The sequence below is a fragment of the Triturus cristatus genome, chromosome 7 (assembly GCF_964204655.1).
Source record: "Triturus cristatus chromosome 7, aTriCri1.1, whole genome shotgun sequence".
Classification (NCBI taxonomy): domain Eukaryota; kingdom Metazoa; phylum Chordata; class Amphibia; order Caudata; family Salamandridae; genus Triturus; species Triturus cristatus.
In genome coordinates, this window is record NC_140590.1 from 941,806,291 (window position 1) to 941,819,649 (window position 13,359).

The 13,359-nt window shown below is 41.5% G+C and overlaps 1 protein-coding gene across 2 annotated transcripts in view; it reads left to right on the plus strand.

The window, feature by feature from the left end:
• Nucleotides 1–13,359, plus strand: part of LOC146810887 (uncharacterized) — an 898,367-nt gene that overhangs the window by 146,997 nt on the left and 738,011 nt on the right. For both annotated transcript variants that reach the window (XM_085617928.1, XM_085617929.1), the window contains exon 3: nucleotides 141–278. In XM_085617928.1, coding sequence (XP_085474054.1) covers nucleotides 141–278 — 138 coding nt within the window. The remainder of the gene's footprint in view (nucleotides 1–140; nucleotides 279–13,359) is intronic.

Genomic DNA, 13,359 nt, shown 5'->3' on the forward strand with positions numbered 1-13,359 from the left:
TTGTGACTTCAACCTGAGAAGCAAGCTATGTCAGTAAAAGCCACTCCATCTTTCAAGACAAAGTTTGAATATTTGTGTCAACTAGAGACCTAATTCTACCCTCTGGTTAATAAAAATGTATGATGTTCTTGTTTTTCCAGATGCAAGGACCAAGAAACCTAGATCTTATCAAAATAGATATATTCGAGCCAGACACAGGTTACAGTCTTGAACAAGTCTGCAAAGATAAATCAACTTTCCCAAAACTTAAAGTAGAGAAGCCATCAAAACATGCTCAGGTACATATATTGCATAGCTACTAAGCTATTAACGTTTGTAAGCATTAAACCTATGTTGCAAATGTCCATCTGTAACCTTTGCATGTTCCCAATGTGCCCCACATGAATAATTTCTTACTAAACTTTGTATTCCAAGTTCAAATAATATTTGATTAGTGTAATCCTTGGGATGGAAACATCATAAGCATTTTACAACTTTACATTTCCATTTTGAAAAATTAAGACTATGCTAATAGTGAACCATGGGTTCATATCTGTAAGTCTACCATTGTCCACAAACTCCTACACATAGGTGTAGAATCACAAGTTTTGGGAATTCAGATACATATCAAGTATGCAAAGTTGCACCTAGAAGTTTTCACATGTACTGCTAGCAATGTCAAATGACAGTTTTCCAAGCTGCTGTTTCACTATTGTGGAATTGTATGCACAATCAAAGAAGGTTGAGGCTGCTGTGGTTTATTTACTGTCTTTGGATATTTATCACACTCCACTTACTACTCTCTCCTGCTCTCCTATGTAGAGGTTGAGCACCTACCTTTTCATAACCCCATCCCAAACTAGCGTTAAACTATTAGTTGGATGGAGATGTCAGTGCTGTGGCTTTTTCGACTGCTATTGGCAATAGGCTGAAACATACAATGGGCATTATATTGCAGTTGTCACTGACTCTCACCAATGTCCTTACTCTGTGGAGCTGCTGAATAGAAGTACTCACTGGAGGTTACCTTTATTGTCTTTGCATTGGTTGGAGAGGTAGGGCCTGATTCAGACTTGGATTGTAATAGAAAAAAATACCTATGATTTTAAAAAGGTGTTCTAAACCGGCAGAAAATCCCAGTGTCAGAATGTCATCTCAAACAAAGATAGTACAGTGAGGAAATTCTTCTACATATTTAGGATTTCCTCTGGAAACCAATTTTTTTTCATTGTCTTAAACTCTAAATTAGACTCTTCATCTTTTGTGGTTTCATAGTAGATGTAGCAACTGCATCTTATCCATAATAATGTGACCTAGGTGAATACTTTTTTCTGTAATTTGGACTGCTGTTTCTCACTCCCTCACTCACTCACACCAACAATATGGAACCAAAATTGGATACAACTTGTACAAGGGTATCAGGGAATATTTGTAACTTCTGTATTTACCTGAAATGCAGTTTTTGCACCATGTGCCTAAAGTGGACACAAGCATGGATTTCTCATGACACAACAGATTCAAGATACAATTTTGCATGTGACACTTCACACATGCACCCTGCTCCTGTCTGCCTACTTGCTTTGCTCTTCAGCCAGTTCATGTATACCCATTTGCACCAACCTGTCCCTTTTTAAATTGTTTTCTCTTTCTGTCTCATTTCTTTGTCCCTGTGCTTTCATTTTGCAATGATTTTTCATGCCTGTGTGCTTTTTTGTATTGTCTACCCACTGTCCCCACCGAGTCATGCCAGAGGCAGGAATAGTGTTCTGGACCTCCACTGCTCCCAACAGTGCTGCATGGGCACCACCCCATGTAATATTTTTGATGAGGAGGAGGTGATGGCACTGATATTTTGTGTGCTGTGCCACATCCCCCATGTATGAGGCAGATGTGGCCCAACCAGAGGTACTCCCTAGAAGTGTGCACGTCCGCTGGGGGGTGAGTGCGACATAGCAGGTGCTGCTGCATTGACATCACCCACACCCAGTGGCAGGCGGTGTCCCACTCAGCGTATGTCAGGACAGGAAGCAGGAGCTGCATTACCTGATGGAAATCGAGGTGACGAATACAGTTAGTAATATTTAAAATTGTTTTGATTTCTTTGATTGATATATATATATATATATACACATATATATCACATTTGCTGATCACACAAATACACATTGCGTTTCTTACACTCAAGAGTGACAGTAAAAAAAACTATATCTACTAAAGATGGTGATTTTACAGATACAATATATGTTCTGTATGTCTTGGTCATGAAAACAAACACCTGTTAACTACCACATATATACACTGGATGTGATAAGTAATATTTATTGAAAAATAGAGGAATTTGGTCACCATCTTGTAATATCTAATAGTTATCATCAAAATATTTTTTCATGGAAAAGAATCACTTAATTATACCCCATAAAATGGCATGTGCAAAATGTGATCATACAACAATGCTGATTAAGGGTGGGCGACAATTTCCGTTCCGCTCGCAGAAATTGCCAAAATTCAACATTTTCGCGTTCCGCGTGGAACGCGTAAACGTCGAAACGTCCGCGATCCGCAAGGGAACGGAAATTGTCGCCTAGGCAGGTGTGCTTTCTCGGTTTCTCCCCATATCTACCGTCAACAATTTGCTGTAATCCTTGATGGAGCTCTGTGCGCCCATGAGTTTCTCGAGCGCAATCCCTGTGTAGTTCCTGACACCAGGAGGTTCCTTCTGTCTCGTCCTCATCTGCTGCTCTGATCGACTCTCTGGCCCTTTATAAACAAGAGGCATGTGAACTGCATGGAAGCCCCGCCCTTTTGGCACCGGCCCACAGACCAGCGGTGTGCAACGTTTTCCCGCCCTTTCCCCCACTATGACGGACAGCTCACTCGAGGGACCCCGGCGCCCGTCGACGCTGTGGCAACGTTACAGATACACATGGTCGCTGTAGACAACTCTTCTGGCCCTTTACGCAGCTGTATTGTAGGAAAAGCACTATACATTTACCCAACGAGGTAGCACTTACTGATTAGCCAGTAGAAAGTACTCAAGTCGAGTAGAGGTATTGCACAAAACGGTGGCATCTTCTTGGGTAAATAATTTATGCAGGCAGGGCAGGATTCATTCTGGCACGATGCTCCTGTCACAAAAATTAAACCCCTACAGGAAGCACTTGTATTTGACCTTCAACTCGGGCACCTGCTTCATTTATATCTGTAAGTCTTACAGATATAAATAAAGCAGGTGCCCGAGTTGAAGGTCAAATTCAGTAACGCATTAATCAGCACACAAAAATCTCCGCGACCACGTGAAATTTCACGTGATCACGGAGATTTTTTGCCATTTCGCGATATTTTGCAAAAGGCACTTTTGCAAATTACACCCACCCTTAATGCTGATTACTTCTTTACCATTGTTATCCCAGATGTATGTGGTGGTCGGTATATATTTTATTTTACATTATAAGTGACAGTCATGTAAACACATCATTACCTAGTGGGCTACCATTGATATTGTTGTTCAATACACATACACTATGTTGTAATAATACAATCAAAATAACTCACCTCCAGACTATGTGAGTAGATCATCATAAAAATATTTAAATGTCCAGTTTGCAATAAGTACAATATTCTACAACATGCTGAATCTTAAAATATTTCTCTTAAAGAGAGAAATTGCATTGGTTACTCAAACAGTTGATTTATTTACCTATATGTGCTTATTATTTAGTATTGTAGATAGAGCTACAAAGAGGTGCCTTCTTTTTCATCTTTCCTCCTGTAAGGACAACCAAAGAAGACCAGAGGCAAAAAAGTCCAAGGTCAGTAATCAGCGCCAGTCACCGGCCACAGCCGCCATACTGGAAAGTGTGTCCACTTCTCTTATGACTTGTTATTTACTCTTCTGTGATTTAATAATAATTGATATCAAGTCTTTTCTAATACGTTGTTGCTGTGTGTATTTTTCTACACTAGTGTTTTCCTAACCTTCCCTAACTTCTCCCTTGACCTATTTCAGAATGCGTTATGTTAGCCAGAAAACCTCCTGTGTTTACCTTAGCATTAACCTTCCGTTATACTTCCCCAGCCTATTTATTTCTGTCTTCTTTGTTAATAATTACATGTAATTACAAATTCCCTTTTTATTTCCCACTTTTTCTTACTGTTGGAGCATTAGCAACTAGCAAGCAAACACCCTGTTTAACTACCCTTTTACCCTTTTATTTAGTTTTCCATCTTTTCTTTTTCTTACATTTCTGTGATGCTTTCGTAGCCATTGGCCACATTTTTCCCACTGTTGGATCTCCAACTGCTCAGACGTGCTGGCAAACAACACTTCAAGAAAACCAGTAGGCTCACTGCCACCCTCCATGAGTCCAGAATCACCTCTAGATGGCTCGAGAAGAGATGGAGGAACAACAAAACACCGGACGCCACCGGTGACTTCAAAGCTGCCATCACCGCTCACCACCTCCTCCTCAAAACTACAAAGAAAACAGCCCTCCAAGACAGAATCAACGCCAATGCACACAACAGCAAATAACTCTGTGCCATTTTTGAAGAGTTCTCCTAAACCAAAGAGGTCCCACCCTCCCAAGACCTCTGCAACAAACTCTGCACCTACTTCCAACACAAGATCAAGCAGATCTATGACAGCTTCGACAGACAAGACCCACCCATCACTCACACTACCACCACCACATGCAACAATGCCGCCCCCCCAACAGATCCTGATGTCACAATCCACAATGTTCCTCAGGAGCAGTACCCTCAAGAGGACCACCTTCTGGCAGCTCCAACTCTGATAGAATATTCACAGAGTATCAGAATGGCCAGATGAGGGGAAATTAAATCAGGGAGGGTACTGCGGGTGAGGGAGACCTAAAAGTAAAAGGGACAACTTCAGATTTAAAACACCAACTGTCATTAACAAAACATTTAAAACCTGATAGGATTATTTTCTGTAAATTACCTGTAAAATAAATGCGTGATCCAAAGTAATTAGTCTCTGTTTGTTTTGTCAGTGATTTATCAGAATACAACTCCAAAGACTCCTCAATATTGTTCAGGAAAATTCTGATTGCAATTACTGTAGTTTCTGATACTCACAATACAAAGGAAAACGAAAGAAAATGATTTATGCTAATCTTCTGTTCAGGATAATTCTGAATCATCCAAACCACACGATGAAAATAAACTGGTATTGTCCAATACTTATCAAGATGTCTACATAACAGATCTTTACTTTCCTTTTTTCTTTGCTTATACTTATGTCCTCCAAATGTCTGTAATCCTTTCTCAGCTGAGAGTATGCTCAAATACAAAATTCCTTAGGAGTTAATTATCATACCTGTTCCCGCCGATCCACGGTTCAGGAACACGAGAAACGAACAAACAATACTTCCTGCTCAAACTCGTTTTGCAGCTGCAGGAAACTCTTCCGCTCTGGCCCATAGCTCATTAATAAAGCCGACTGCACTGGAAAATGCGCACCACCCATGTGCGCTGCACAGGAAACGAGAAACTCCGCTCCAAGCAAATGCCGGGAATAATCCGTTATTGAGAGAAGGGCGTTGGCCGTTTTTCTATCAGCACAGGGATCAAAGTCTTCTCTCACAGAATGACCTGAAACTACAAAAGAACATAGTCTGATACAAAAGTGACTTTGTGTTGAATATAACGTTTTGTTCAGCGCATCGAGTCAGTGCATTACATGACCATTGGTCATTGCAAAGGTCCTCTAATGTAACCCGAAGGTATCATTCAAATACCACGGCCTGTTTGTCTTCACAGTGTGGCAGAACATATCATATTTATTGTCTATACCACAACATGTTTGGTTTCACAGCGTGGCCACCTGCTCAACTGGATCCTGCTCTCCCCGGACGACACTCCTAGGACCATGAAGAGCATTTACTCTGGAGCACACTTGACCCCTCCCTGCACCACATCTTCCACAGAGCCACCACCTCCATTGCGCCCATATTACGCCGCACCACTCAGAGATCAACCCCATGCTGAAGAAACTGTCCGACAACCTAACAGACCTCAAGAATTTCTGATCCATCTCCCAGTTCCCCTTCCCAGTCAAGGTCATCAAAAAGGCCATCAACGCCCAACTCTCTGAGTTCATCGAAGCCAACCACATCCTGGACTCCTCTCAATATGGTTTCAGAAGCAACCGCAGCACCAAGACCACCATTCTTGCTGCCACCGATGACATCAGCTCCCTCCATGTCCGGGGAGAAACAGCAGCCCACTTCCTCCTGGACCTCTCTGTCGCCTTCAACACCAGCTCCCACCGCACCCTAAGCATGAGACTCCACAATGCGGGCATCCGCGACAAAGCACTGGACTAGATCCGTTCCTTCCTCACCTGTAGAACTCAGCGAGTCAGACACCTTTCCTCTCAGAAACCATGGAGATCAGCTGTGGGATACCAAAAGCCTCCTCCTGAGCCACACACTCTTCAATGCCTACATGGCCCCGCTCACAGCCATAGTCAGGAACCACAGACTCAACATCATCTCCTATGCCGATGGCACCCAACTGCTACCTGGATGAGAGACAGTTGCCTCAAACTCAACTCAGACAAGGCCGAAGTCTTCGTCCTGGGGCCTAATACCTCAGCTTGGTGAAGATTCCTGGTGGCCCGCTGTGATAGAACCCCCCACACCCACAGACCATGCCCAAAACCCCTGCATTATAGTGGACTACTAGCTCATGTTGATCCACCGGATCAATGCTATCTCCCCATCACGCTTCCACACTCTTCATCTGCTTCAACAGACCTTCCAATGGATCCCCACTGAGGCCAGAAAGATGGTCACCCATGCACTCATCAGCAACAGGCTTGGCTACTGCAACGCACTCAATGCAGGCATCACTTAGAAACTCCTCAGGAAACTACAGAACATCCGGAACGCCGCAACCAGACTGGATCTCAACATCCCCTGCCTCAGCCACATCTCTGAACACCTGCGAGAACTCCACTGACTCCCAGTCAACAAAAGAGTTACATTCAAGCTCCTCACACATGCCTACAAAGCTCTCCATGATGCAGGACCAGCATACCTGAACCATCGCCTCTCATTACACATACCCTCCAGACACATCTGCTCCGCCAAACTGGCCCTTGCCACTGTGCCTCGGATCCGCAAGACCAAGACCAGAGAAAGATCCTTATCCTACTATGCCACCAGAACCTGGAACACCCTGCCTCCCCACCTCAGGTTATCCCTGTCGCTGACCCATTTCAGGAAGGATCTCAAGACCTGGTTCTTCAACTGAACCTTAGTGCCCATCAGGATCTGCAGCCCTTTCCCCTGGCACCTTGAGACCCTCACGGGTCACGCACTTAACAAGCACTGATTGAATGATTGATTGATTGATTTTTTTAAACTTTCATTAAGCTTTAGTTTATTTGATTTTCCTTCCCTTTTCTTACATTTCTGTGACCATTTTGTAGCCTTTTCCTCCATCTTTTAAACTTTCATTAAACTTTTGATTATTTCATTTTTAAAGTGAAGAAGTAAACATTTCATAGTAGTCATCTGGTTAGCAATAATGTCAAATTGTATATGTATTTCTTTTTTATTTCTGCAAATGTTCCATGGGTGATAGTTATATTACTGAAGAAATAAAACAAATTAGAGCCTGTCCAAGAAAACATTGTGTAGGAAGATTAGCAGGAGGGCCACGGTCAGAAGGACAGGAGCAAGTGGCTGCTGGGTTCCTTATTCTTAAAGATGACTGCTGCATTTGTTAAAGTATTCCTTGTTTGTACCATATAATCCCAGTCCATAATCCTTTTGTTAAATTATCAGCCTTACTATGTTTCTGTCTCTTCCTCTTAACCAACCTCTACTGTCTTATTTAATGGGTAGGAGTGGTCTGCTGATCAGTGCCTAGATACTTACACATACTTACCACCACTACCTGAATCCTGTCTTGTGCTACATTTGTTGTATGCCTTCTTCCTAAGTTTCTCCTTATGCCATCCCTATCGGTGGTCTCTCTTCTATTAGTGACCTAACCCATCCATAGCAAAACCTAATACTAGCCCAAGCTTTGTCTGATAGATAACTTTAACTAACCTAGTCAACCTTACTAAAACTAACGCAAGAACTGGCTGAGAATATATAGGAATGTGCTTCAATTATTATGTCTTTTTTCTCATTTATTTCAGAGCCTTCTGCTGCTCCCGCCGGAGCCCAAATATAGGAGGACCTCATGAAAATGCCACTGCTTAGCTGTGCCACACTAAGATTATGGCTTTCTGCTGATTGGGGGTTCTGGAAAATGAGGAGGGGGAGGAGGGTCATCTGCTTCTTATCCACTGCTGTTATTTCGGGCAGTAGGCCAACACCACCCAGTCACTACCCTAGTAGCCAGTTCCACCAAATCCTGCATCTCCTCATAAAATCCTACTCCACTTCAGTGCCTAAACACCTAAAAGAAATGGCAGGACAAATTGAGAAGGGACCTAAAAGAAATTAAGAAGATTTGGGGAAAGAATTACTAACATTTTATACAGGAAAGCGCCACAAAATATTCATTTGGAATTTAATTTCTAGAGAAAAACTTTATTTGCACTAGAAATTAGCCATAAAAAAATGCAATGAAACACTACATCTGCTTTGCATCAAAGGGGCATGCCATGGGAGGTACATGGGCATTTTCATGCAACTACCCATGGCTTTTGACACAAAAGCCATATCTACTAGCATCTGTAGACAAGGCTTTATACAAAATAATGCCTCTTGAAGGTTGCTGTCAGAATGGAGAAATGTTTTTATTTCTCCAAACTTATCTGACTTTCCATTTGTGCTGCACCATGCAGCACACATTTGAAGTAGGTTGAGTTTTAAAGTTTCTCTAAGCATAGTATTTTGTACTAGAGGTTTGGACTTCCAGTACTGAACCTATGATAGGCATCATGCAGACACCTTGGCACTAAGGTGAAAAGATGTGTGCATATTGCTTGGCAGCCAAATTATGCTAGGGAAGAGAACAGCACAGTGCCATATCTTGATCGATAAGGCACTGTCCTGATCTCTCCCTCTAGCAAAATACAGCTTAGCAACTTTGGTAGTGCATTGTGTGTGACAACTTTGCAAATCTGCCCCTGGCTAATTTTTTACCATAAGGTGGGATGGAAGTGTTGCGGGTGGTGTGGGTTGGAACACCTGGGAAGAAGTATTTGCTTAGTTTATCTTGTTTTGGTTTCAGGGAGAGGGAGGATATATTGCATGTGGAGTGGGTGTCTATTTTTATTCATAAGATAATTACATTTTTGTTAAACTCATGTTTTTTTACTAGTGATTTGTTTTACTGTAATACCCCTGTTAACTAAAACCAGGAGGTTCCACCTACCGATCAATAGAAGCTGAACCCAGTTACTGGTCCATCACAAAGATATTATCTAATTTTATATCCACATCATCCTCTTTCTTGAGTCTATCTCATCCTGAGCTACCCTTCCTTTCTGCCTGCTTGCAATCATCAAGAGAAAATTTACCATGTTCAGATTTTGCCCATTCTTCATGTACCGAAGTTTCTTGAACTATGAGCATCCACTTCCCCATCTATAATAGCTGTGTACTGTCTTGCCCTCTGCAGTGACCCATCACTTAAGTAATACAATATACAACTCATATATGTAATATTACATATAGTTCCAACTGAGCCTAACAACTCTTGTATTGTCTGCAGGGGTTTTGCCAAACAGTCATACTGTTGGGGGCCCTAACAGCCCAAAAAAGGGAGGCTGTCACAAGGAAAAAAAGGTTCTTCCTATTCTGAATGTAGCAGGTAACAAATCCAATGCTGTGACCTCTGGGGTGAAGCAATTTGTACACCCTGGTGTTAAATTCTTCCAGGATGTTGGCAGCTTTCTGTGATATATGAGAGTATTGCAACTGTTGCATTCCTTTGAATATATTGAAAAGCATCAGGCATGAGGCCAGCAGCTAGCCTTTGGTTAAACCCCTTGAAGGAGACCCAGTGGCATGTTATGTTTGTGTTAACTTTGGCTTGACAGATCTATCTTAGGTAGATGGAACAGTGCTCTTTTTCATTTCTTCACCAACCAATTCCAGAACTTGATGGTGCATACTGGCACAGCAACATGTGAAAACTGTTGAAAAATATGTCTGGTGTGGAACCTTCCATTTTGGCCGAGGTTCTTCATAAATTTCAGAAAAAGGGAGGGGGTCAAGTGCTAACATTTTATATAGCTTCCATTGTATAAATGGACTATGCCTTGTGTTAGGTGGTATGGCAGCTCCTTACTGAAAATAGATTTGATAGAGGATTGTTGTGTTTGTGACTGTGTCCCTCTTTTACTTGTGCCATTCTGCGGTTGCAGGTGATGACTTCACACTAAGGGCCCGATTCTGATCTCACTAGGAAAGCCCTTCACACGACTCGGATCCAGAGGGCTTACCAAGCGAGATGTGCTCCGGGAGTCCGAACAAGTGAGTACGATGCTGCCGTATGCTTACGGACTCGGTTTGCTCGGACTCCCATTGAGTTCTATGGGCGCGTACACAGGCTCCCATAGCAGAAAAGGGGTGGGTGGGGAAAAGTGTGCACCCTGTGGTGGGCACTCTATGGTGCCTGCCACACTCTGCATGCCTGGATTGGGGGTACACCCCTGTGACAGATTCGGAGGGTCCTGGGTGAAGGGGGGCCTGCTATGGCCCCCCGAAGTAGGCTTCCGACAGCTGTTTCGTCTTGCTGGGACCGAGGCGAAGCGGCTGTCCGAATCGTGCATCGTATTCACTCAGAATTTGGCTCCATAGCGTGGCATGATTCAGCTACGAATGACAACCAGACAGGTTTGGGTCCTGGAAACGATTTAGTCGGCACGTACGCAATCTTCGCATTGTACTTGGTTGTTTGGACCTGTGTATGATTCGGTCATAAACAAGGGCTTCCAATCGAATCCGGGAAAGTAAAATCCGATTCGGAGGTCTCCCAAACGACATCGAATCAGGCCTGAAGTGTAACCTGGCTTCTTTGCATGGCAGCAATATCATCTTCTTCCTTATCACCTCCACCTTCTGTCTCTCAGCATCATCCATAGTTTTCAGATAGTGTTCCAACAGGATTGCATGTCGGTTTTTTCAGGAGGGGCTGTTGGCTCTTGGTGCCATAATATACACGTGGCTTCCCTCGATGCACTTCTTTGCAGCAAATTGTGTAATCTGCAATTTGTTCATCACAGCAGAACATCAGTGCTGAGAGACATCTGCTTTGGTTTTGCTGTTGATCAAGGAACAATCCCCCTCGTCCCATTTTCTTCCACCCCAGAAGAGAATGCAGCATGCATGCAGTGTTGACAGAAAAATGATAAGGGCTTGTTGCCAGTGGTGACAACAAGCTTCTTCTCTTCGTTACGTCTTCTATTATTGGTCAGTAGCACTACTCTCCATCTCAATGCCTTCTTGTGCACCTGTAGGCAATAAAAAATAAGACAGAACAGAGTGTGACTTGAACATTCTAGTCAATGTAATATAAGTGATCATAAGCATCATCATAAACATAGGACATAAATAAATTAAAATTACCTGGTGTCCCTCCAGGGCCAACTGGATATCTATGGGAGGTGAGGGAGCAGGAATAAATTGATCAAATTAATACAAAATAACTGGTGTCACTCAAGCACACATGGGACACTTGAGGCAGGCAAAACTTGCTTACATTAATTAAAAACAACCATCATATACTACAGAGTAATACTATCAGCCACAAGCAAAAATAAATTTAACAGCAGAAATATATGGAAATTTTTAACAAAAATAACACAAAGGGTTAAAAAGGTCAATGCTACTAACAAAGACTTTTACAAGTGACATAAAATGATTAATAATCAAACACACACACACACTCCACACAATAGTGGTCACCCACATGTCAAGCAAAGAAGGACGCAGGAAAACAAAGAGAACAGTGCTGCACTATCCTGTTGGCAACCCCTTCCATGCCAATCAAAAACTTGCATTATTGAAAGGAAAGGTTTACACAAATATATATAAATACAACCAAAATGTGAGTAGAGCATCTGTGGGCCTTTGAACATAATCAGTAAAACAACAACAACATTTTAAAAAGACAACCTAGCTAAAAAATATAATATTAGTACAGCAACATGGACACAGTCAGAAATGATTAATATAAACATTACAAAATGCCCTAAATACAAATACAATGAGTAGCAATCAGCTGTGGCTAAAACCTTTAAAGGTAGCAAAATTCAGAGGCAAAGGCTGACTAATGCTTTCTAAGGAATCCAAATTGAAAATGACCAAGAGCTGGACAAAGAATCGAGAGCACACTTCTGGACAGAAAAAAAAATGATATTGTATGTACGCTAGCCTCAATATCTGAGGAACTGCCCCAGGTGAATAGCAAAAAAATATGCTTTTCACACTAAATAATTTTCCAGATGTTCCACTCAGTACAAAATGTAACACAAAAATAATTTTGTATTTATTATTGGTGCCCCAAATCAAAAAAACAACCACTCACATTCGGTAAAGCCTCCATGCATTCATGTTTTCCCACAATAAGAATTTTCCTTGAACATATATCTTGTTAATGTAACGTTGAGTAATAACACAAACTTTGGCATTATGCTACACTTTCATTATGCAAAATGCCAGAGATTGTGAAAAATGATGGTAGCTTAATGCAAATTACACCTGGGCCAACCCATCATTCTTCAGCATGCCAAAATTCTAACACTTTTCCCAAAAAAACCTGAAGAGTATGCGGTCAAGCTTAACTTTTCCTTATTTTTTCATATCTTTGTTTTTGGCTGTTAAATTCCTTATGTATTGTTTTTATTATTAGTTTTTTCAGTGATATTCATGCTGTTAAATTTAATTGACATCAGTGTTAGCTATTTTGAATATGTTGTTTTACCAGTGAACTTTACAGTAATGTGGTGACTATTATGTTTTGATTTGAAGAATTTCTGATTTTGATTTGGTCTTGTTGATTCAAATGTTACATTTTTCATTTGTTACTTTCTTATCTATTTTTGCTTATATTTCTCTCTGAAGCAACACTTTTTAACATGTATTGTTTTCGTGATCTTTTTAATTATCTTTGCGTTTCTACTGTTTTTGAATGGCATGCCATGCTGACCATTTAATGTTGATCTGTGTTATATTTCTTTTGCACTTTCCCTTTGATCCCATTATCAGTTTCTTTCATTCTATCCTATTGTCAATATTGAATTATATAAAATTTTTTGGCTTTTATAAAACTGGCTGTGTATACCAGTTTTTAAATCTTACTGTAGTATTCTGGTGTTGGACTGTGAAGCACTATACCCACTATTAAACTTTGACTTGCCACTCAGGCAAGACTACTAATAGGCAT